Consider the following 26,439-nt stretch of genomic DNA (forward strand, 5'->3'; position numbering starts at 1 on the left):
TTATGCAGATTTAAGTCATTTTCCTCTCTACTGATAAGAGTTTCTAGAGATTTAGAGTCATCATTCCTGTTCTGATATAGAGGGGGAGACACCCTTACAAATGGAGATTTCCCCTTGTAAATGTCCTTTACAAAAGGGTAACTTCTACTTGGTTTTCTGAATTTCTCCTGAGTCTGCTCTTTTTTTAAAAATAACCAGTCTAAAATAATTCTTATGCCAAAGAGGCATATTTTGGGGTCCCAAATTTTCCTCCACTTTTGTATAATGGATGATAGAATTGAATTAATGTTAATTTTCATAAGTGTGGTAGTGGTGATATGGGTTTGTATCCTCATTACAGGCATAATGAAGTATTTAGAGGTGAAGTATAATATCCTCAGGCTAATATCAGATTGTTTGATAAAAGAGACATAGGTGTGTGTGAGTGTGTGTGTGTGTGTGTGTGTCTGTGTTTGGAGAGTGAGAGAGAGAGAGAAAACTGGCATTGTGGTACATTAATAGTTGGTATATTTATTCATTATACTGGTCTTTCAACATTTCTTTGAGTTTGATACTTTTCTCACAAAAATGCAAAAAATAAAATATGAATTAAAAATTTGGTTTAACTGCTTATAGACATTATCAACTGTATGTGTATTTATGTGATGTTATAGATTTTAATATTCCATCTTTTTTTCCATAAATAATTGTATACCAAAAATCTATGGAACATCAATTTGAAGGAAACACTCTAAGTATGAATACCAAAAGTGTTGTGTGTAGTGAGTATCAGCTCATTTTTTTTGTTATGTACATAGATGATTGTCAATGAATCTATCTGTGGACTCAAGGGACATTCTGATATCAGCATTCAGTTCTCTCCTTGAGTCCATAGAATAAATGTACAAAAATCATAGTTGACTATGACAGAGAGTTTGACTTAGAATAGATTTTCAAGAAAGGCTCACAGTATTTTTAAAGAACAGTAGTAAAATTAATGCTAGAGTAGATTAATGTCTGTGAATTTGGATTTTTTTTCAAGTCTTGAGATATTTCTCTCCAATTCATTTCACGGAATTATTGTATAATGTGTCACCCAAGTAGAACTAACTATAACATATGAATGTTCATACATTATTTCAATTCTGTTTGTTTTTTTTATACTATGCAATCTCATTATGAGGACACTGCATAATGATAGGTTTTACTCAATCTCACGGTAAGCTTAATATTCTCTTTTCATATTGTGTGCAATATTGCGGTGTGGGGGGGAATACATATTACTTTTAGAAATCATAACCAAATCGGGTATATAGAATGGATTGAAATGGGAATTAAATGATCTGGTTAAAAGTATTCTAGCAAGACCTAGTAACTGGAAAGAAAATATTTTTAATAAAAACGATTATTTTGTAGTTTCATTTTCATTGCTAAAGCATATATTTCACATTTTTATGTTCAAAAAGCTAAAATTTCCATTATTCTTTCTTTCACCTTCCACACTTGAGAAACCTATTTTTCTGTACCAGCGAGTGTCCTACTTTATAATAGTAATGCAAGTGCAATCCTGATAGCATTTATGCTATCATAAAAATTGGCCTTCTACTCTCACCTCTCTTAAAAATTATACTCTTAGATTAATAGATTACCTTCGCATGCTAGATATTTAATAGTCTCCCACCAAAGTTATATATAATTGTGCACCAGTAATTGTGCACTTTAGTCATAAAAGCTTTGGTTCCACCAGTGTTATATGATGTCACTTTCTCTACAGAAACTTTTATTTGCAAAAATAGGTCTACAGGATTCACGTCAGAATCATATTTAGAAAATTCCTCAGTCTACAATTTTCTGTAGTCTAGCACTTTTCTGGAAAGACATCTAACAAAGCAATTTTTACCTAATATACTGATGCTGGTTAATTGTTTCTTTTGTTTTTAATGCTCTTTAAGATAGCTTTCTAATTATGGTACATATTTTCACATTTACTAATGTTGAGGTACTCTGTAGCACATAACAGAGTTTATTATAGTGGTTCACTTCTTGGAAGACAATTGTGCTATTTTGTGAGGAGTTTGTGTTTATGATAATGGCTTTAGTTTGCAAAGCTCATTCATGTGAATTATTCATGTCAACACATGTTTAATGTGTACTTACTATGTTCCATATAAAAGGTTATGTACTAGAGATAAAAGGAAAAGGAGGAAGAGAGAAGGACTGGCCCAAGGAGGAGGAGAAAGCATGATCTAAGACTCAGGACTTAGTAAAGGACATTGATCCATTACAGTTTCTTTTTAACTTTTACTGTTTACAACTATTCAAACTTAATAAAACAGCACAGAATCACTAGTATATCCAAAACTCAGAGTCAAGATGTGATTTTTCCCTATTTGATTGGTACCTTGTTTTAGAATAAAATATTAGTGATACACATGAGAGCTCTCAAAGTCCATGGCATTTTCCTTGCTGCTTAGTTACACACTGTCTAAAGTTTGACTATACTCTAGCATCCATATTTTTGTAAATCAAGGATTTGTTTATAGTTAGAAATCCTATTCTACTCTTTTATATTTTGAACTTGCATAAATAATATATTTCATTTTGTAACTTGCATTTTTCATTCAATGTTATGTTTTTCCCCTCAACAGATTTGGAGTTTATCTATTCTAATTCTAGATTTTTAGTAATTAAAGGTCGAACATTCCTACTTGAGTGATCACAGTCTTATATTTAATAGCTCTAACCCTTACAGAAAACAAAATTGATGAGTTTCAAAGCATTGGTTCTGATTGTATTTTATATCATCTCCATGTAATTATCATCTCTATTTTAATTGTACTTATTTATTATTATTATTATTTTTAGTTTCTAATTTCTTTTTTTAAATATTTATATTGGAGTATAATTGCTTTACAATGGTGTGTTAATTTCTGCTTTATAACAAAGTGAATCAGTTATACATATATATATGTTCCCATATCTCTTCCCTCTTGCATCTCCCTCCCTCCCACCCTCCCTATCCCACCCCTCTAGGTGGTCACAAACCACCTAGCTGATCTCCCTGTGCTATTTGGCTACTTCCCACTAGCTATCTATGTTACGTTTGGTAGTGTATATATGTCCATGCCACTCTCTCACTTTGTCACAGCTTACCCTTCCCCCTCCCCATATCCTCAAGTCCATGCTCTAGTAGGTCTGTGTCTTTATTCCCGTCTTACCACTAGGTTCTTCATGACCTTTCTTTTTTTCTTAGATTCCATATATATGTGTTAGCATACGGTATTTGTTTTTCTCTTTCTGACTTACTTCACTCTGTATGACAGACTCTAGGTCCATCCACCTCACTACAAATAACTCAATTTCGTTTCTTTTTATGGCTGAGTAATATTCCATTGAATTGCACTTTATATTTGACTTGGCCCCCAAATTAGTCACACAATTACACAGTGCTTAACAGTTAAACTTCTTGGATTTATCTACCTGTATATCACTTTCTTTGCTCAGTTTGTTCTTTAATCCCACTTCTTCATGGTGAGTTTAATTCCCTTCAGTAAGAAACCTATTCCTTGGAAGTTTTAGTATTGAAGATCTATAGGTAGAAATTTCTGTCTTTGTCTCAAAATGTCATCTCTTTCATTTTTTAATATGGTTAGTTAAATGTTCTATTCTAGGCTAAGAGTGATTTTTCCATTAGTACTTTAAGGATAGTGCTTTCATTTATCTTCTGGCATCTATTGTTACTGATGAGAAGATTGCTACTAGTCTCATTGCTCTTTTTATTTGATATTCTTTCTTTCTTCCAAGTTGCTTTGTAGACTTTCCTCTTTGCCATTATGTGATGTGGTTTACCAGCTGTTTTTTAGCCTTGGTTCCCCAGAAAGCAGAGCCTCAGGCCAAGAGTTTATGTGCTATTATTTAATTAGAGAGTACAATGCAAGTGAACCGGATTGCAGGGCAAAAGCAGTGAAGCAGGGAAGGATGGCGATTCAATATGAGAATGCATGATCAAGCTGGGATTTGACCTCTGGAAGTTCTGTAAACTGGATCTCAAAATTATGTGGAGGGAATGTGAAGAAAGGAGAAAGAATTCATCCACGGGTTTAGCCTGTGGGAGAACTGAAAGGGTTGCTTTAGGAATATTCTCACCTGCTGGAGTAAGGAGAGAGGTGGAGGATAGATTTGTTGGAATCATGAACACAGTGAGACACTGTCAGATTGTATATATAAGTAGTCTGCCAGTGTTGCACATTCTTTTAATGTGGAACAAAGGAAGGATCAGGCTGAGGTGAGGTATACGATACAGGATATAATCATATATTTGTTTTCATTTCTTTTACTGGTGACTCCATGCACTTCTTTTATCTGAGGGTTTATTTCTAACTTAATCTCTGAGAAGTACTATTTCTTCAAATACTTGTTAAATTCACTCTAATCTCACCTTATAAAAATATTATTAGATGAATGTGGGTCTTCCGTTTTATCCTTTATTCCTTTATCATTCACATTTTCATTTAACCTCATAATTTTTTCTGGCTTATTTTCAACTTATAAAATTCAAATTCAGTTTTATCAAATATGTTATTTAAACTTTCTATGGAGTTTTGAACTCCAATGAACATACTTTTTCTGCCTTTTTCTGCATCAATTGAGATGATCATGTGGTATTTCTGTCCTTCATTCTGTTAATGTGGTGTATCACATTGATTGATTTTTGTGTGTTGAACCATTTTACACATAAGTCCCACTTGGCCATGATGTATAATCCTTTTAATATGGTGTTCAGTTCATTTTTCTAGTTGGAGTATAGCTTATCTTTGAAGGTTCCAGCTTATGCTTGACCTCCTAACTTTAGATCATCTCTCATTCCTGACCACCAGCCCTACTGTCTTCAGGACTGGCACCAAGAGGCAGGGGCAGTGGATTTACATAGACTGCTTAACAAAGCCCCACTATCATGTAAGGTTTAATCTCTATAATAAAGTCCTTCTAGTGGTTCTACTTGTCCAACCAAACCTTAATATAGAGTTTATCGAATGTCATTTGATATTCTGATCAAGGAAAAAGGGAGAAAGCCAAGGTATACAGTATAGGAACAGAAAGAAAAATAACACAAAGGGAAATATATTAAATTTAGGATGATGCACGGAACATAAATATGCTGTAAAAATCTAAAAACTGGATGAAATTGATTATTTCCTAGTAAAATATATACCACCAGAATTGATTCCAGAAGAGTGTGAAAAACAAAAGAGAACCCTTAGAAGACCTTCATTGCTACTTTTGGTGAATTTGTCCACACTTCCATCTGGTTTGGCTTGGAGATCCCACCTCCATATTCTCGTGCTGGGCATGTGACCAAGACCTGGCCAGTTAGAATTCCCTGAACTTGAGGTTTTAACAGAAATCCCAAGCTGAGTCAGTCTTTTGTATAAAGGCTGTCTCTTTGCCTGGGTTCAGTAAATTGGTAATATACAAAAATAGAGTTGCGTTTGGTCATTTTTCTTGCCAGCCCTTGGAGAAAGGTTTCCCCAAAATAATACAAAACAAAACAAACAAAACAAACTGCAGAGGGAAGAATATCCAAGTCAGAGAAACATTTTCTATTTATATCCTTTGGGCCCCCACACTTACCTGTGTCTGAAAGTATCAGCACTTTCAAACTTTCTTGTACTGTGAGTCAATAAATTCCTTTCTAGACTTTAAACTAATTTGTAAGTGTTCTCTAAAATTACAACTTAAAATTAATACAATGACCTTGGCAGCAATTGCATAAGATTTCAAGAAGTTAATTTTCTTGCAAAAATGAAGTTATGGGTATATACTCTTTCAAGTCCAAATACTCTGAAACCCTTTCCCTCTTGCTGAATTTTTAAATTCCTTTATATTGGATTTCAAAATACAAATGAAAATCGGCTCTGCTTCAAGATGTTTTTGAATGTAAGCATACATAGCCATTATCTTTGCCTTTCAAGAACCTATCATAATAATGGTGAAATCTGAAAGAAAGGGAAGCCCACTACTAAAATATGCAAGGAGGGGGCTTCAGCTTCTGAGATATATATGTGCCCAGCAGAACTCCTGAGTAACTCAGGATGGCAAGAGGGAGACATAGATTGAATTTCTATGAGGGGCAGAGTTACCTCACCTACACCTTTTTCTCCAAACAAAAAGCCTGACAGAAAATCATGTAACCACCCTCTTATCAATTCTTTCTTTTAAAAAGGAGCCTTTTAAAAAAGATATGTAAAGACTGTTTCCAGGTGATCTATAATGGTCAGTGTGTTTGTTACAGTTCCTGCCAAAGACTTATTCTTTCAACATTTGTATGTGTTTAGAATAGTGGCAGGTCTCCATCTGTTCATGGTAAAACTAAGCCTTTCAGGTTCTTTCCAAGTCCATGAATTATTTCTATTTCTCCCAGGACTTATTTTGCTATTTTTAATATTTATCTTATTCTCTCTTATGTCATGCCTATCTCCAATATCTCAACAAATATTTATGGAACATCGACTTTGGGCAAGGCAGTATTTTTTGGGTGCTATGACTATTGTAGTGAAAATTACAAAACCCTTGCTTTCCTAGGAGTTTACATTCTTCTTAACATCTAGAGATATTTTGTTTTCTCTTCATATTTACGAATGAAGACCATGAGCTCTGTGTTTATGATTATCTTTACACCTCTCATTTTTCTGTCTTGATTATCTTTGCTAGCTTCATTATGTCTGTCTTCTTTATAATTGCTCCTGTTCCAAAGGATTCCATCCATCTCCCTCCACTACTACCATGGAACATACTTTCACAGGCAATACCTCATACTTCTTTGACTTCAGTCTGGCATCTTTATCCTGATTTTAGAAGCATACTTGATATTCCGTGATAGCGAGATGAACATTGCCACTAAAATATCACTCTGACATCTCAAATCTCAGAGATTCCAGCTGAATTGTCATCTATTCCTCTACTATGACAAACAAGTTATATTGCATTTCTTATATCAGTGGAACTTCTCACCATCTACTCAGTCACCTAAACCAGAAACTTAAGGTCATCTTTAAATTATCCAAGCTGCCACCAAATTTTATTGTGCTTCTTTAATACTACTTGAATCTATATGCATCCATATCTCAACTGTCTCACCATTATATCAGGACTTTATACTTTTCTCTTCCAGTTAATGCCATAACTCCGTAAGTGGGACAATCTAAATTTTGACAATCTGTTCATATCCCTGCTAGTATGAACATTCTAAAAATTGAAAAATTTTATTCCTATTAGAAAAATCGTGTTGACTGTGCATTGCTTAGAAGATCTAGTTCAACTCTTCAGCCTGATACACAATACCACTTGTTGCCTCTTTGGCCTCATCTCTCCATTTCTTGCTAATGTACTTATATCTCTTCCTCTTCTACCCCAGAGCATGATGATTCATACTTACTGTTTACTGAGCCCTAAATTTTCAATGCATCTTTACTGTTGCATGCAGTGTTTATTTTGCTTAGAATAAAATTAATGACTTCATTTCATTGGCTAATTGCTACTAGTCCTGTAAGATACAACTCAGATATAACCCAACTTTAAGGAGGTTTGAATTATTAGTGTAGATTTCTCCTCCTAGATCATTCCATTTTATCCTGTATCTGAATCTGTGTCAGGGCATCCCTGAACTAGAGTGTTACTGTATGTTTATTCATCTGCCTTCTTTAAAATGTAATACATTTCTTCATGATAAGTGCTGTACTTCGTAACTATAACCCTAGCACCCAGCATTGGGCATGGCACATTCTTGGTCAGCGTTGAATGCCTGAAATAGTGATTTAGAAAAGGGTTGGCAGATATTATAACTTAATAGGCAAGAAACCCTATACAAATATGTTAAGTAAGTGAGAGAGATCTAGGTTGAAATACATCAAATCCAGGATGGTAGGTAACAGTATTAAAATAGGTGTTCTTTGGAGAATAAAGGGTGAAAAATAAGTCTGGGATGCTCACAGTGGCCAAAAATTCTGAAGCAGTGTGTGTGTGTGTGTGTGTGTGTATGCCAGTAACTCTTCTAGTTTTTAGAAATGTAGTAGTAATTTAAAAAAAAAGAAAGGTCTTTTGGAGCTTCTATTTTGGGATAGGAATGGGGAAGAAAACAAGCACAAGATAAATAAAAAATGTTTTAGATAGTCACAAGTGCTACTAAAGAAAAAAAAATACACTTCCAGAATAGAAGATGACAAGGCCAGGGGTGGTAGATAACTGTGTTGTGACTAGTGATGTGAGAATGGAGAACCCAGAGCCCAGAGTTGGCTTATAATTAGTGTCTGTCCTCTACGAATGGTGGATGAGAGAAAAAGGATTTTCCCCAACATGCTTTTCCAAATCTCCACATTTTTGCAGTGATGTTAAAGATGCTGGCTTGATGATTAACAATGGAGAGTTTTGAATATCACACAAAGGAGAGCCTCTTATTTCATAGTGAAAAAGACTGAGTTAAGATGGTAACGAATTTTCAAATCTTAAAAGAAGTCACAGAAAAGAAATGCAGTTCAGATTTCCATTAGAAATTCTCATACCAGGAAACTTCTCATTGAAGGGAGTAAACATTCACCTCTCAAATAATGAAAAGACACGAAATGTTTGGTTAATCGTAGTAAAGAAGATACTGAAGATCTCAAAGTATTGCATATGGATAACAAGTAATATTACTTAACAGAAACGTCACATTTCTTTGTGAACTTTCCAGTACATGCAGTGTTTTGATGTTCATGTTGTTCGATGCTCAGGCTTGTTTGCATTTACAAAAGAATCTTTCTACTTAATTCTTCATGGAATATTGAGAGCACAACTTATTTTCATGGTTAGCCAAAAAAGATAGACTTTATATTGCTATCAAAAACTTATCCACAGGCTATAACTACTTTCAAAAAGAATTTGTTATTCAGACAAGGGTTTTTTTTGGAATTAGGCCAAAATAAACAAATGTTTTAAAAACTACCAAGAAAATACAGAGAAAATTCTTAAGATGGAAATATTTATGCTCACAACCACAGTGATGCTGTGTATTTAAACTGATATACTGTAATGTAAAAGACGTATCAGGTTGAGCTCAGAAGATTCAGGTACAAATCTTCTCCATTTCTGATTTGTCAGGGCAGACATAGAGGAATATGATTTGGAAGAGCAATATAATACTCAGCAATCGCTTTGAGAGAAAAATAAGTGGCTCTATAGTTTCAAAGTCAGAGTGTTAAATTGGGTTTATGATATAAGCAGCATACACTGGTAGAAAGAGATAGGGTGATGTGAAGTAAAGTTAGAGCGATAAGATATTAGTGGTTGTTCAAACAGGAAGGATACTGTCTTCTAGCAGCTTCAGTAGCAGGAATTAGGGATTCCATTTTTGGGAAAAATGGTAGAATATAATGTTATAGTGGGCCTAGAACCAAGACATTAAGCCATTTACTTGTCTAGGACTCATTATAATCATTTTCTAGGTACAGGATGGATCCTAGATGAGAAGTTGTATTAGTTGTCTGTTGCTGCATAAGAAATTAGTACAAATGTAATGGCTTAAAACAGCATCCCTTTATTAGCTCACAGTTCTACAGGTTGGGATACTGGCATGGAGTGACTCGGTTCTGTGTTCAAGGTCTTAAAGGTCTGAAATCAGCATTTTTAAACCCTTGTCAGATAATTCTAACATCTAATTCATCTCTGTTGGCATCATCTGTCACATCTTATTCAAGCTGTCATGTATCTGGTTCTTGGTATAAGTAGTGATATTTTATTGTCTTTTGGACATTTTGGCTATTATGTTAGGATACTTTGGTCCCTATTTAAAGTGTTTTGTTTTTTTTAATTTTTAGCAGGCATTCACTCTTTATAGGTTTGGCACACATTTCCTGTACTTTTATGGATGGTGGTTCCATGATAACCTAATTTTCTGACCCTTTGTGGTACTCTTATTGTCTGTTTCTCTTGTGCAGGTGGGGTTACCTCTGGTCCCTTCTCATGCTGCTTATGGGGTCTGAAGTAGCTTCCCCAGGATACGGCACTTGGTGCTTCTGGTGAGGGAAGGGAATCTCTGGAACACGTGATGAAGAGTCCTTCCTGGGCCAGGCACTTGTGACAGGGTCTCCCTGGACTGTAAGGAGTGGAGAGTGCTTACCAGGTTGAGAGCTTTCTGTGGAGGTATCTCCGTTGCCAGTACCAGCAAGTTGCCTGATGTTTCTGGGGAGGGGAGAGGAGTCTCAGGCCCATCTGAGGAGAGCATTGTCCAGGTGGGAGCTTTTTGTGGTAGGAGCACTTTTGCTGGGACCCTTAGCCACTGATGTGTCTGGGTGGTGAAGGGGGATCTTAGGCCCAGTGGGGAAGGAAAGCACTTTCCCTGTTCACTTAGTGTCATCAGGGCTTCCAATTGTTCGTCCTTGAAGGTTCTGCAAGGCTCGCCTGGTGTTTGGGGGATTCCCATTTGATGTGATGGAGGAAGAGCCTCTTTGAGCCACTTCCTGTTACTAAGTTGGGAGTTAGGAAATGCTGGGCCTGGATCACATTTTTTTGTTGGTAGAGGGTCATAAGGTGCCCTGCCATGAGGCTGTTCATCCATTCTGAGGGTCCCTAGGCAATTCACCTTCTCTAGACCTTTCAGAGATCTCCTTTGGTTGTCTCATATTATTTCCAGGATATATAGTTGTGCGTATAAAGGGGGAGCAGGGAGAGGGGAGTATAAACCATCTTATCTGGATTAGAAGTCCTCTCTGTGCCTTTTAAGTGCTCACCTGATTAGGTCAGGCTCACTCTGGATAATCTCCCAATCAACTGTGCTATATATCATAATCTAATAATGGGAATGATATTCCATCACATTCACAGGTCTCATACTCAAGGGGAGGGGCTCCTACAAAGATCATTGGGCATCATCTTAGAATTCTGTCGACCACAGAAGGTGCATGTGAATGTACTGAAGCATTAATTAAGCAATTATCATCCTTTGGAAGGTTTTAATCTGTTAGGATAGTATGATAGCCAAGTACTGTTATAATTATTCTACTCACTTTAAATGAAGTATATCTGACATCAAAAATACTTCCTAAAAATCAGACTATTCAAACAACTTTCAGAAGTTAATGTAAATTTCAGAGGTTTGATCCAAGCCTTCATTTCTGGCCATGCAGATATCCTCTGTGTGAAAAATATGCTACCTCAAAGATGTTTTCAAAAACATCACCACCACTCCCCATTTATACCTTTTAGTTATGTGCAAATACTGTGGCTGCCAGCAATTCACAGAGAAAAGAAAGGTCAGTGATGTTGCTGACTTTAACTTTTTAGAGAAGGTGTATACTTAACACTGCCTACATTTGTATAGGTTGCACATTGCACAAAATTTCTGATTATTGCTTTAGGTTATAATACAATGTACTCTCACCTATACCAGGATTGAAAAATTTAAGCAAAATTTTCTGGACTGGCCAATACAACCCCCGAAAAATAGTCTTCAGGCTGAATTAGGAGAAAAGTCCTTCACTATGTTTAGGTTGGGAGGAAGCATGACCTAAATTTTGATTTCAAATACTCGGGGTTTTGGGTGATGGTTTTACTGGGGACAATTAGAATTGAACTATGTAGACATGTTTCTTGAAGCCAAGTTTTACCTTTAAGGCTTTCATATTGCAGCTTGTGAGGCTCCAAGCAGCAATTGGCTACTTTGGGTCATTCACCCAAGGATTCAGAGTCATATATAAACCATAAAACACTTTATAAGAAATCAGAATCTGTTTTAAAAATTAATTATATGAACTAAACATATATAGAAAGAAATTGAAGCTTGAATATATTGAAGAAGCAAAAATTAAAGACATACCTATAACTGCCCTTTATCCTTAGTTGTTTACAATCACAGCAAATCAAAGTGTGACATGTTTAAGAGAAAGGTAATTAAGTTCTAAGGCTTTGTCATCTTATCACTTTTAAAAATACAAGATATGAGTAAATGAAAGGAAAATAGAGAGGGTTGTTAAAGAGCTGAGTCATAGAGTGGAATAGAGAACAAGCGGAAGCGGAAGAGGCAAGAAAGCATACACAGGCTGGGTTTGAAGAGAGTTGGGAATGCTGGTTGTGGTAGATGGTCTCTGATTTGCTTACCGGATCTACTCGCCATCCTTCTTAACCCTGCTTCGTGATTCCAGGAGGCTGATCTTTATCAGCTTCATGGACCAGTCTGTGTCTTCAGGTTGGGTTTGGTTAATATGAACTACTGATAAGTGATTAGAAGTCAGGAGGAAAGAAGGCAAGGGTATTTATTTCCATGATCTGCCCCCTTCCAAACTTTAGGTTGGCAGTGGATGCCATTTTCTAAGGTTACATCTCTTGCTGGGTGGGCTTCTCCTATAACTCGAAGACATTCTGGGTTGCAGGAACTGCTATCTCTCTATGCCCCTTCAAACCTAGTGGTTATGATACTGGTTTCTCACAGCTGCTAGCCTCAGGGTACTTCATCATCTCTTGGTTTCCCTTCATTCTTTACACACTTTAGTCTCTTCATTAAATGCTATTCCATCACTCTTTTAAAGTGTGCCATCAGTTTTTAGCTAGAACTGACTGATACATTGGTAGTGGGGAATAGGAGAAACGTTAAGGTAGTGTTAGGGAGGTGGGATAAACTGCTGTGGAGAGAGATAGGAAGAGAAGGGTTTCAAAGCTTTTTATGGCATTCTAGGAATGTAACATGACTTCTTTATGTGAATGACTCTAATGTAGTCTTAAATGGCTTCTTAATTATTGATATTTGGTTGGGTTTCTGTTTCTTTGCATGCACAACCAGGATTGAACAGGGCTAAGAGATGTCTGGGATTTACATGATGAGATAATACTACTAGGATCTATCTAGATTCGTTATATCATATTAAGACATTTCTCCCATGGAATCAGGAACATCCCAACCCAGTGCACATGCTAAGTTTCTATTGAAATTCAGTGAACTGCTGTGGTGTGAAATTAATTTTTATTGTCAGTCCCCTGCGTCGGCAGGCCGACTCTCAAGCCCTGCACCACCAGGGAAGCCCTGTAACACTTTATATAGCTGAGAATTCAGATCTCAATCAGGATTTTCACTCTCATTGGAATCTACTACTTGCCTACGACAAATCGGACATGTAGAGTTCTCAGACAGCCAGCGATCAATGCAGTGAATGTGATATTCATGGGAGCAAGGTAGTATGCGAAGCTTGCTGTTTTCTGTGTACTCTGTAAGGCAAATGCTACAGGCTTTTAGTGCATCATTTTCACCAAAAGATCTTACAGCCAAGCTGTCAATCTGTGCTTTGGTGAGTCCTGTAGTTTGCAGATTATGGGAGGACCCAGAGTCACTTTCATCATATATTATTAGGCTAATTTGTATACCCCCTTGGCTGGTCTCTAATGATAAGTTTGTTTCTTCAATGCCTTCAAACATCCGTGATCTAATTCCTGAATTTTCATCACTTGAGCTGGAACCAGAAATAGGACTAGAACTGGAACTAGACGTACAATAGGAGCTTGAATGCCAACTCAGTGTGGAACTTGAATGGGTATCATAGCTAGCATTTGAATCAGAACCAAATGTACCACTACTACTACCGTTAGGTGATTCTAGCCATTCCATATTTTGACTTGGAGGTGAGACACTATGCTCTAAATTACTGTCACTGTCCATAAGGTTATTTGAGTTACTAAATTCTGTCATTGTCTGCCTTAACATGCTCTGAATTGGAACAGATGTTGTATCATTTAAGCTAGTATTTAACATTCTGCAAATAGGATTTCTAATGGTATTGACATAAGCTCTCACACCTGCCTGCTCAGAATGTGAATACATATGCCTCAGTCCTCGTTCACTTTCAGAAGTGACAGTGTTGTTTGGTGTCTCAGATGTTAACTGAATTCTACTAGCTCTGCTGTCTCTCTGAGAATATGCTCCAGAATGAACTTGTCCTACTTCAAGATTGAAGGGTATGGTTGGATATATTTCCCTCATTCCCCAAGATTCACCACTGCTGGTTGTATCTGGAGAATTTTCTCCATGAACGGCTTTCCTTGTTCTAGAAGTTTCAACAAGACCGCTATTTTGCAACTCAAATCCAGTCATTTGCTGTGTCAATATTTCTTGGTGCTCAGTTCTAGAAAATCTCGCATTCTCACTTAGCAGAGGCTGCTCAAAATTCTGAGAGGGTATACTATGATTAAGTCTTTGTACAATTTCCCTAAGTGAACGTGGAGGCGACCAACTTTCAATTCTTGCTCTGGTTCTCCGATACTCTGGGCTCCTACTTCTTGCTCTTCTCTGACTTGTGGTAGGTGGGAATTCCATTAATGTTTCAGTTGTATCTTGTTCAGACATAGGTGGTCTTGTAAATATTGATTCAGATTGTTGACTTTCCACTTGCCTTTGGCTGTCTTCCATGTTTTCTCTTCTGGGAAGTCTTGCAGACACTACATATTCATTCTCTGGATTTGGACTCCCATTATCAAGGTTAGCATTTATTTCTAAACTGAATATGAACTGATCACTTTTAGGATTAATTTGGCTCTTCTCTCCAGGATTGTTTTTCTCTTTGTCCACTTGTCATATTTTCAGTTTGTCCAGAACAGTTAAGCTAGTCTATTAGAGAGTCACCACTAGACACGTCATCTGAAGAGTCTCCTCTGTCTGTTAACAAAAAAAATGGGGAGGGTGCATAAAAAAACCACCAAAATTAGAACCATCATAAAATAGCACTCTTAAACTTTGTTTCAAAAACAAACAAAAAATGAGAACTTAAATACTCAGATGTTTTCAACTGATTTCACATTTATAGAGTTAATATTTTATAAACTGCACTGTGTAGATTTATAAGTAAAGGTAGAAAAGTTTCGATTCCATCCAAAAAGAGTGAGCTAATCCTAGATAAACTTAGAGAATTTTTTAAAAAGGGAATCCGGAGGAAGTCTATGTTTCAGTATTTCATCATATACACAGCCCTGTGTACCACTGTGGGAGGAATGTCAAGAGACTTTTTTTTCAGTCCACTGTCAAAACACTAATGCAATTAAACAAGGTAAACACCAGTTAAGGTACAATGCTAGTAGTTTAGTTCAGTTTACATTATTGTCTAATTTTCATTAGTCTCCAACATGACTAATTCTAGGCTCTTCACTTATGTGCTTTTGATAATAGATAAGCTGTTTTAAAATATAAGGTTATTGCCCAAACATAAACAAGTTTTATAGGTTTAAAAGTGTTTGCATTTTGAATACTTCTTAATGTTACCAAGATTTTTAATTGACATTAAATTGAAGGTCAGATCAAATGAATAGACTGAACCTAGCATGGTACATATAAGACCATATTCAAGAGCCAAAGTATTATAGTATCCTCTTCATTAGACAGCAAAATCCTCTACTTCACACTGGAAGGGAGGGCACCAGACCTGAGGTCCGAGCAGAGTTTCTCAGCCTTAGCACTATTGACATTTTGGTGCTGGACAATTCTTTGTTTTGGGGAGCTATCCTGTGCATTGTGGGATCTTTGGCAGCATCCCTGGCCTCTGCCCACTAGATGCTAGTAACACCCATGCCTCCCCTGTGACAACCAAAAATATCTCTAGCCATTGTCAAATGTCCCCAGGTGTTGAAGAGAGCACCATTGTCCCCAGTGGAGAATATTTCTGTTTGCTTTTTTTACATGTCTATGTAGAAAAAATAATTCAGGAAGTAGGAGGGACTTTCAGTTGAGGTAGAAAACCAAGAAAAATACAAATAGGCTACTTTGCACTGTTTCCCAATTAAAACAACCCAAATGTGAATCAGGAAAACAAACAAACATACCTTGACATTCTCACCAAAAATCAAGTATATGCCAGTTCTTTTTATGAGAAGTTACTTACCAAATTAATGTAAGTCACTTCTGTATAATTTACTATTTACTATTATGAAGTTACTATTTCCTATTATGAAGTTCCTTATTCATCCCATCCGATTCCCTCCAAAAGCAAAATATACCTGTATTTTCATCTGAGTCTTGTGGTAAGTTTCCTTTAATTAGCTGAAGTCTTCTCAGCAACTCTTCTACCGTACTTTCACCTGGAACGCCTAGAAGATTGTTGTCTCTCATGAGTTCGTAATCTTCTTCACTCAGATTATTTACGAACCTGGAGAAATCTTCTTCCCGAACCAATCGGTCCGTTTGACTTATGTGTTGGGCCGAAACTCCATCTCCTTCATCGTTGGAATCCGAGTTTTCCACCTTAATAAACAAGTGGAAAATTATCTGAAATTCACGACGTGGTGTTGAAATTCACCAATGGTCGTTTCGTTTTCTTCGCTTTCTACTTCCTGCCAGAGTGTCCGGTTCCGACTCAGTCGGATGACCCTCTGCACAGATTCCTCCCTTCTCCCTTCCCAACTCAGTTCTGTGGCCCCTGGTGACGCAACAGTTGGGAGCCGCCCCTAGCCCAGAACTTGCTAGACGTTGCCTAGGCACCCATTATCTTCCCCGCTGTTACCGAGTAGGGACTGGATTCAGGTTAGGTTTCATTTCATTCAAAACCAGCCAATGTTACTGAGGGTTTATAGTGTACCAAGCACCGTGCTTCACCTCGTTTCACCCACAGGAGCCTATTCTCAGGTTTTCAGGCTCTGATATGCTCTATTTATTCGTTACATTCCATATGACTGCCTTCTTCAAAATGCCATGCCAAAGTCAGCCTAGTTCAATGCAGCAATTCTCATTTTCAGGTGCCCAGGGACCTCCGCCTTTTCTCCTCATGAATTTCTCAAATCCTAGACTCTCACTAAGAAAGCCCACAATGTTTGATAATTTACCAGGGCCCTGGCTGAGTCTCTTTAGTGTGTCCTCTCCCTTTTAACTGTTAATGGCTTCATCTTGCATTATATGGTCCTTCAGTCTTGTTTCAAACAAACAAGAAACACCAAAACTTTGGCAGGCTTTTCTGCTCAGCCAGGGAATTCCTTCTCCACAAAAGCATCAGGTTCATTTTTGTCCTCCTTTCTCATAAATATTATAAATAGTACTTAAGCAAAACTAGCCAGAACATCACAGGAACTTTTAGGACAGATACATAATAGTTACTTTGTCTGCCACAGTGAGTACTGACTTTGCTGATTTTGTCGCATGTATCACCTGAAAGGCTTGGTGAAAATAAAATAATGCTCATTTGCAATGCTATCTGGAGGAGACCTCTAATTCACTCTCAGTACACAGCTTAGAAGTTTAAGGAGCTGTGTAAATTCACAGTTGTTGTTTTGTTCACCGTCCACAGCAGGCTTTCTTGTTTGTTCTCAAGGAGATGGAAGGATGGTAACTTTACTGGTGTGACGGTGAAGAATCTAAGTCTATGTCCTGCTTTTGACATTTGTTCCATGCCTCGTTTAACTTAAGCTAGAAAAATCAATCTTTCCCCTCTGAATCAAATCTCAGCAAGACTTTGGATGAGAACAGAATCCCCTAGACTACCCTGCCTCCTTTATGGACTTCTGAGTGTATTTGTTATCTTTTACTGAAGTTATTCTTTTCACAGGGGAAATCTGTTGTTAACTTGTTTGCTGTGCCTCAATCAAAACTAGCAGTATTATGAAAATTCAGCGTGATTTGTACTCTTGATGCAGGAAACCCTCACAATCGTTAGTGTTCTTGAGAGTGATTGATTCAGTTTAATTCAATTCAATCAATTCAAGTGTCAAGTATGTTTAGCGTTTGTTAAATGTCAGTCATATTATCGGATATTAAGATACAAAGATGAGTATATTTAAGAATCTGTTGTCATTAGAGTATAACAAACAATTGAGCTACACAGAGGTAAAATTACAGTTTTGAGGAGAAAGTGATTTGAGTGAGAGAGAAAATCGGTTTCACTGCATTTGGGTTTTAAAGGATGAATAGGAGTTTCCTAAGTGAATGAAAGGGGGAAATATTTTCAAAAGTGAGAACAGCAACTGCTAACACTCGTAAAACAACAAGGATAGTAGATTTTAATTACTAAAAAAAGACATTAGTTAAATTGGCAGAGCAAGGCCAAAAAATGGAGACCTTTATGACATGTTTAGAAGTTGGACTTTATCATTAGTGCAATGGAAAGATGTTGAAGTCTTTAGACAGTTGATGGTCAAATTTGCAATTTAGAAATAATATTGATAGTAGTGTTGAGGATGAATATGAAGGGCAACAGTTCAGATGGGAGGGTCAGAAATAGATAGAGGGCAGCCTAGGCTAGTGATGACAAGGATCTGAATCAGGGCAAAGGAATATGATTAAAATGAAGGACTTTAACAGATCTCTAGGCAGCAGAACTGATTAAACCTAGTAATATGTGGGAATGAGGGAAAAGTGGGGAGGGGGAATATATGAGGGAAAGGCAGGGGTCAGGATTACTTCTGTATTTCTGTCTTTGCTTAGTGGACAGTGGTACCAATAAGAAGTAACACCTGATTCTGAAGTTGTATTGTTTAGCTTAAGAGGGAGCATGATTGCTTATGATTAGAATAGTATGCAAGTTACCTGAAGATTCAGAAAGTCTTACAGTCTTTCCAAATTTAGGTACAGAAGCACATGAACTAATAGCCCCGGATGTTTGGTGTTCCCTGTAGTTGGCTCTCAGTGTCAATGACTCTAGCTTCCTGAACTATTTGTTCCTGGTTATGTCCCAATTCTGGTGCAAGTAACAGGGTATAGGGATCATCATCCCAGAGACCTACTTACTGACCTTGATTATTTAAATAGAAGCCACCAATATAGCTATGCTTTACACTTAGTTCTCTCATGTCTTGACTTTCCTTCTGAGTATTGCAGTGTAGGTTCAGTAGTTTTTCCTCTGGATGGCAATATTGCTGCTTTGGCCTTTGTTCTATCCCTTGTCTTGATATCAGAAGTCTTCTGAAGATGTTTTTTCTTCACTTCTCATTTCAGAGATGGGAGGTGCATCAAGAAGTCCGGAGGTTGACTAGAGCATCACTCTAAGTTGAGTTGGAGGGGAAGAGGTTGAAGATGGAAAGCTGCTTACTTTCAAACAGAGTCAAGCACTTAAAAATTTGCCCAATCCATTGTTGATGATGTGGTGAAAAAATGGTGTGTGTGTGAGCAGATTTGGCTGTTCTTTGATCTTGGTTGTAATAATGGAGTTTTGTAATCAAGAGTTTTCTTTTACTGACTCTGTCCAAGGAAGCTTCTGAACAGATTCTATGACTCAAAGGGAGACTGAAAATAGGCAAGAAATAGCATTCTCCCTGAATATGGGTAAAAGGAGTTCCGTGGCTTTAGAACTGTAAGAAATGATCAAGACATATATTCCAGATACCTATTGCAGTATAACAAACCAGTCCAAAACGCAGTGGTAGATACAATAGAAACCATGCTGTTATAGTCAGGACTTTGTGAGCTAAGAATAAAGATAAAGAATACTGGGGATGGCTCATCTCTGCTCCATCATGACTGGGCCTCAGCTGTGGTGGCTTGAATGATTGGAGATAGATTAGACAACTTGACTGGTGTCATATGTCTGGGGCCTTGGTTCTGGCTAAGTTTCCTTTGAGTCACAACTTTTGGTGCTGAAATGTCCAACCAAGATGGCATCTTCATTCACAAATCTGGGGGTTGAGTTGGGCTGCACAGGCTGAAAAATCTGGGGCTGGTTTTCTCTCTGTCTCTGTCTTTCTCCATGAAATTTCTCGGTGTAGTTTTGGAGTCTTAGCAACCTGGATATCTCAAAGTAGTTGAACTCTTACATAGTGAGTGGCTTCACCCAAAGTAAACATCTCAAGAGACTTGGCTGGAATCTGTAAGTCTTCCTATGACTTAACCTCACAAGTGCAAGAACACCTTTTCTCTTGCATTCTGTTGATTGAATAAGCCACTGTATCAGCCCATATTCAAGAAGTGGGACACCACATTCTACCTTTCAATAGAGAGGTAACAAAGATTTTATGGTTGTATTTAATGTACTATAGCACATGATGAAAAAAATCTTATAATGATGACTTTTCAGTTTATGTGGAAATTAATCTCTCCCTCTGTTTTCTGAATTGCATTATTCTCTGGGTAAAAATAAAAAAAGGGAGGACATAAAATCTGAAGTTCTTTGCATTCAGCCTGATTTTAAAGATACCCGATTAAGGATCTTTTTATTATGTAATAGTTTTCCCACATCACAGACCATTGGTAATATTAAGAGCTATTTACTGAGCAACTGTAATTGCTAGACACTCTGCTTGTGTTTTAACTTATTTGATCTCAAGCCCCATGCAAGATAGGTATTACTATTCTCAGACATAAAGGCATTGAGGCTGATGCAAATTAAGTGATTTTCTCAAAGTTACAGTAATAGATAATATGTTTAGATTCAAACAAGGTCTATAGGATGACTCTCCCTGTTTCGCTCTACTCTGCTATGTTTAATGAAAACACAATTTTAGACATCATTACACAAACGTAGTAAAATCTCAGTTAAATGAGATGCTTGAATCATGTTTGATCATTTTCGTGTGCCATTTCAATTCTGCTTTGGGGTTAGTCTAGAATATCTTCGTTTTAACTTAATAAAGAGTAATTTTAAATCAAGAAGTAAACATAATTAAAGCTTGATAAGATATTTCATATATTTATGTCTTTTTCTTTCCCACCAGAAGGATGGGTTAAAACCTTGAAAGCATTGATGCAGAAAAATGAATATAAATATGCATGTCTCATGGAAGCTACTGGAATTGGTTCTTTGACACAAATACTTGTTTTGAATCTAAACAACAAATTCTTGTTAATTGAAATCACACCCTTTCCACTTACATAGGCTTGACACTAGGAATTAGTTTCATCTCTTCCTTATTCTTACCTCTAATTATGGAAATAAAAATGTATTTATTTAGCAAGGTCTCATCCCTCTTATCATTTCCTTTCTTCCTGGTTCTGCTCAGATTTAGACTGTTTTGTTTTTTTTTTTTCGGTACGTGGACCTCTCACTGTTGTGGCCTCTCCCACTGTGGAGCGCAGGCTCCAGACGTGCAGGCTCAGCGGCCATTGCTCACAGGCCCAGCCGCTCAGTGGCATGTGGGATCTTCCCAGACCGGGGTACGAACCCATGTCCCCTGCATCGGCAGGCAGACTCTCAACCACTGCGCCACCAGGGAAGCCCAGATCTAGACTTTTGATAGCTTTTCTATTAGTGCCGTGTCAGTGGTTAGTTTGTTTCTATGCTTTCTCTAGTTTTGAGACATTTTACACACTTTCTCTGAGGCATGCTCCAGGTCTGTTATTCACAAGCAAGTTAGTTCATATTTCCGCACATTTGTTTATTTGTAAAGTCTTACCTCCTAGATTATTGTAATAAATAAATAAACTTACATATACATAAATAATATTCTGTTTGTTTGAAAAGCACTCTGACTTTTTGTGAAAGAGACTCACTTCCCAATTTTACAGCATTAATCTGAGGAACAGGGGCCTGCTGGAATACTCCCCAGGGACAGAGGCTGGCGGGTGTCATCTTCCTGCTCTCTCTCTGCCTTGATAAAACTGAAAGGTGCCATCTTTTTTCCCCTTTTTCCTTTCCTGCAGGTGACAACTTTGTGCTCCAGCCAGCTGGCTCCTTCTTCCCTGCTCTTCCTCTATCTTGCTATATATATAAATTTTTCTTCTTCTTTTTCTTTTTTTCTTTTCCCTCTTTCCCTTTATTCAAATGGTGTCATCTTTGCACTCTTCCCACCGCCTCACTCAGCCAGTAAGCATCATCTTCACACTTTCCTTCTGATGTGCTCCAGAGAGCCAGAATCTCCAAGACAGGAGATCCCATTTTTGTGGCCTCCACTCAGGGGATGCTCCTTGATCACCTGGCTCTGGAGGCCAGGAGGGATTTCTTTTCTGGGTCCCATGGGACTGTAACAATTGGAGAGACAGTTCTTGGCAGGATACCACCCCCAGGATGTCCCACTACACATCAGACTGAGACACAGCCCCAGCCTTTACATGAAAAAAGCCTATTTTCTACTAGGGACAAGACTTAAGAGCAGACTTCAGGTTCAGCACACATCTAGAGGCTACGGATATGCTCTTGGGGAAGGTAGGCTGGGGGTGCCATCTCTCCACCCTCACTCTGCCTTACTACAGTTCACTGGTATCTCCCAGAATGGAGCTTGTACACTTATCTGAAGCACTGTTTTCTTGTGACTGCTCCCCGGGGAACACCTTCAGATTGCTTGCTTCTGGGGCGCAGCAGGGCTTACACTTGCAATCTCACAAGGCTAAATATATTTGCATTCTTTAAAAGCTGTTACCAAATTTTCTGGCTTCCTATCAACCTGAATCTAGGTACTGCCTGAGATCCTCCACTTTGGGTTGGTCATTTGTCTTGGCACACCCTCAACTGCTGGGATGGTGTGCCAGGTCTATTAAAAATAAACTGCTTAGACAATCACAAAGATTTGAGAGGCAACCAAGAGTAGACAGGGTTAAATGACAAGGTTCATCTGTCACACAGCTCTTCAAGACTGGGAGATGTGGCTATTTCACTTAATGCATAGAAACCAACACAGAGAGTCAAGCAAAATGAAGAAAGAGAGGACTATACTCCAAAAAAAGAACAAAATAAAACCTCAGGGAAAAATCTTAATGAAATGAACATAAGTAATTTACTTGATAAAGAGTTCAAAGTTATGGTCATAAAAATGCTCACTGAACTCAGAAGGAAAATGGATGAAAACAGTGAGAACTTCAACGAAGAATCAGAAGATATAAGAAAGTTCCAAATAGAAGTCACAGAACTGGAGAATGCAATAATTGAACTTAGAAATACAGTAGATGAAGCACAAGAAAGAATAGGTGAACTCAAAGACAGGTCAGAGGAACTCATCCAATCAGAGAATAAGGAAGAAAAAAGAATGAAAATAATGAATATAGCTTAAGGGATTTATGGCACATCAAATGGAATAACATTCACCTTATAGGAACTCCAGAAGGAGAAGAGAAAAGGGGGCAGAAAACATTTGTAGAAATAATATCTGAAAACTTTTCCTAACCTGGGGAAAGAAACAGACATCCAGATACAGGAAGCCCAGAGAGCTCCAAAGCAGATCAACCTAAAGAGATCCCTACCAAGAAATATGAAAATTAAAATGTCAACGTTAAAGATAACAAGGGAATCTTAAAATCACCAAGAGAAATACAACTTGTTATATAACTTGTGATATACAACTTGTTATATAACTACATCAACCTAAAAAGCTTCTACACAGAACAATAAACAATCAACAAAACGAAAGGGTGAGCTACAGAATGGGAGAAAATATTTGCACATCATGTATGTGATAAGGTGTTAATATCCAAAATATATGAGGAACTCATACAATGGCTATATATATATATATATATATATATATCTATATATAGATAGATATAGATTCTCAAACAATTCAATTAAAACTTGGGCAGAAGAACTGAATAAAAATTTTTCCAATGAAGGCATCCAAATCACCAACAGGTTCATGAAAAGATGCTCTACATCACTAATCACCAGGGAAATGTAAATCAAAACTACAATGAGATATCACCTCAAAGAGACTAAGAGGTAACAAATGTTGACAGGGATGCAGAAAAGGAAACCCTTGTGCACTGTTGGTGGGAATGTAAATTGGTACAGCCACTATGGTAAACAATATGGAGTCTCCTCAAAAAAATTAAAAAGAAAACTACCATACATTAGCAATCCTGCTTTGGGTGTATATATATCCAAAGAAAATGAAATCACTATTTCAAAGAGATATCTGCACTCGCACATTCATTGCAGCATTATTCACAATTGCCGAGAAATGGAAACAACCAAAGTGTCCATGCATGGATAAATGGATATAGAAGATGTGGTACATACATAGATGGAATATTATTCAGCCATGAAAAAGAAAATCCTGCCACTTGCATCAACATTTATGGATCCTTGGGGAATTATGATGAGTGAAATAAGTCAGAGAGAGAAAAATAAATACTGTATGATATAACTAAATTGTAGACTCTAAAACAGCCAAACCCAGAGAAACAGAGAATAGAATGGTTGTTGCCAGGGGTTGGGGTTGGGGGAAATGGGGAGATGTTGACCAAAGGGTAAAATATCCAGTTAGCACATGAATTTCTGGGAATCTAATCTACAGCATGGTGACTGAGGTTAACAGAACTGTATTATATACTTTAAAGTTGCTAAGAGAGTAGATCTTAAATGTTCTCACCGAAAAAAAATGTTATTTATGCGAGGTAACGGAGTTGTGTTAACTAGCTCCGCTGTGGTAATCACTTCACAACATGTAACATACCAACAGATTGTACACCTTAAACTTACACAATGCTATATGTCAATTACATCTCAATGAAGTTAGAAAAATACAGAAAACAGACTGTTGCACAACATTCAAGCAAAAATACTAGTTTTGGGCTGCTTTTTCTTGAATTTAGTCATTGTTCCTTCTTGAATCTGTTTTGTATCACATGATAGCAGACTCATACAGGCAGCCTACTTCTGATCAGGCGCAGCGAAAAAGAAGCAACTGATGGTATATGGGAGTTTAGGGATAAGCTACGAGATTTCTCCCTTTCTTCCCCTACTTTGTGAAGATTCTCCAGCAGCAACTTTGTAACTTCCACGGCTCCAACTCCAATGAGACAGAACTGGTATGGTCTGACATTGATGATCATTTAACCTGGCCCTGGACTCCTTTACAACCCTCTGCTTAACTCTGCCTTTCCAGCATAGGGGTAAAAGTAAATTCCTGTTCCTACTAATCACTCCATTATCTAGGTGGCCCTTCTTTACTTCTCAGAAGTTTCATCACTGCTGTTCTTAATACCCTGTATTAAATTTATTTGCAAAGACTTGAAACAATTTCTATTTTATTTGTTATGGGCAAATACAGTATAATAAAATTTCCAAATATTAAAAAAAATTAGAAGAGACATGAAATCTCAAAATGGGGAAATGTTAGCCACGTTTAGGAAGAAAATGTACTAATATTATTGGAGGAGAGAATTCAGGAATTGGAAGATAACACTAATGAGTTTGGAAGGTATAAGACTGTGGAGAAGTTTGAATGGTGGGCTTCATGCCACCGGAAATAGGGAGTGATTCAAAGTTCTATAAAGATTGTGCTCACTTCAGCAGCACATATACAAAGTTTTATAAGATTAATCTGAAAGTGGTAGGCAGTTTGAAGTATGTGATGGAGTGATATCAAAGAAAAATTGCACCAGATGATTACACAGGCAAGGAGTACTTTACTCAAGATGATTCTGTAATAGAGGAGAGAGACTGAACTCCATTCTGCTGAAACAAAAGGCATGGAAGTTTTTAGATGCCAGGATGAGCTGTAGGAAAAATAGTAGAGGATGCTGGAGAAGAGGTTGGTCAATATAATTAGACCATCTCTGTTTGCTTTGGCTCTTATCAAAGTTAGGCACCTATACTCCCACAGAGACTGGGAAGTAGGGGCAATACCTTTCTTGAAGGTTATATTTCAAAGAGCTGACTCCCAGGTCCTTGAGAAAGACATTTCTGGGTTGGAAAATTATCAAGTGACTAGGAGAAAATTTACATCTCAAAGGGGCAGAGAAAGAATTTACAATTTCAAGTTTCTTAAAGTAAATGTTTTCAGAAAAGGGAGGTTAGGGGCCTATGGTAAAGAAAAAACCTGTCTGAAGTTTAGCCAAACTGAGGGACACATTAAGGCCATCTTGATCAGTAGTTAAAATTAGCATTACCTTCAGGAAGGTTATTTTATAAAGAAAAGCAATGCTTTAGAAACTTTCTCAGAAGAATCAAAAGTAACTGTCTGCTAGTTAGATACAGGTCAGGAATAATGAGAAAGGGCAGTTACAAAGTTAACTCAACTAATGTTCTCTGTGTTGTAGCTTTAATAAAGATGAAATAAGTAGAAAAAAATAATCCATTGGTACACGGTGAGAGCCAATTGGATGGATTGCCCAATTAGAAATACTTCTTTATTTTCTAGTCATTATCAGTCAAGGATTAACAAACCTACTTTTATTAGATATACTTCTGTCTAGGGATTGAGAAATATCAATTATTTAAACTTAATCACTACTTTATTTCTGTGAGATTTTTAAAAATATACTTTGGGGAAAAGTAATGGAAGAGTGATATAGCACTAAAACATTGAAGTGAATGACATAATAAGACCCTATCTTTCTCAATTTAAGGAGAAAAAAAGGGAGGGAAAAGAAATGGACAGAAAGTAAGTTTACCTACCAGTCATTGTGTCAAGTGTTTTCATATATTTATCTAATTTAATACTCACAAAACAATGAGACATAAGGAAGATATTTATCCCATTCCGTAGATGAAACTCTGTTTACAAAGTAATATATCAACCAATTGTAGAGCTGACCCTTGAATTTAAGGCCTTGCGTCTGTGGAAATGCAAGAGCCAAACCCTGCTAATACAAGGTGCTTAGAATAG

General features: G+C 37.2%; 1 protein-coding gene across 1 annotated transcript; it reads right to left on the reverse strand.

Moving 5' to 3' along the window:
- Nucleotides 1-13,060: 13,060 nt before the first annotated feature.
- On the reverse strand, nt 13,061-24,661 carry LOC309807046 (E3 ubiquitin-protein ligase RLIM-like; the record flags this gene model as incomplete). Its single annotated transcript, XM_082626233.1, has 2 exons — nt 13,061-14,487; nt 24,547-24,661. 2 exons carry the CDS (start codon nt 24,659-24,661, stop codon nt 13,061-13,063), a joined length of 1,542 nt encoding a protein of 513 aa, XP_082482359.1.
- Nucleotides 24,662-26,439: the final 1,778 nt, after the last annotated feature.

Source organism: Mesoplodon mirus (genome assembly GCF_964341445.2).
Source record: "Mesoplodon mirus genome assembly, chromosome: 1".
Classification (NCBI taxonomy): domain Eukaryota; kingdom Metazoa; phylum Chordata; class Mammalia; order Artiodactyla; family Ziphiidae; genus Mesoplodon; species Mesoplodon mirus.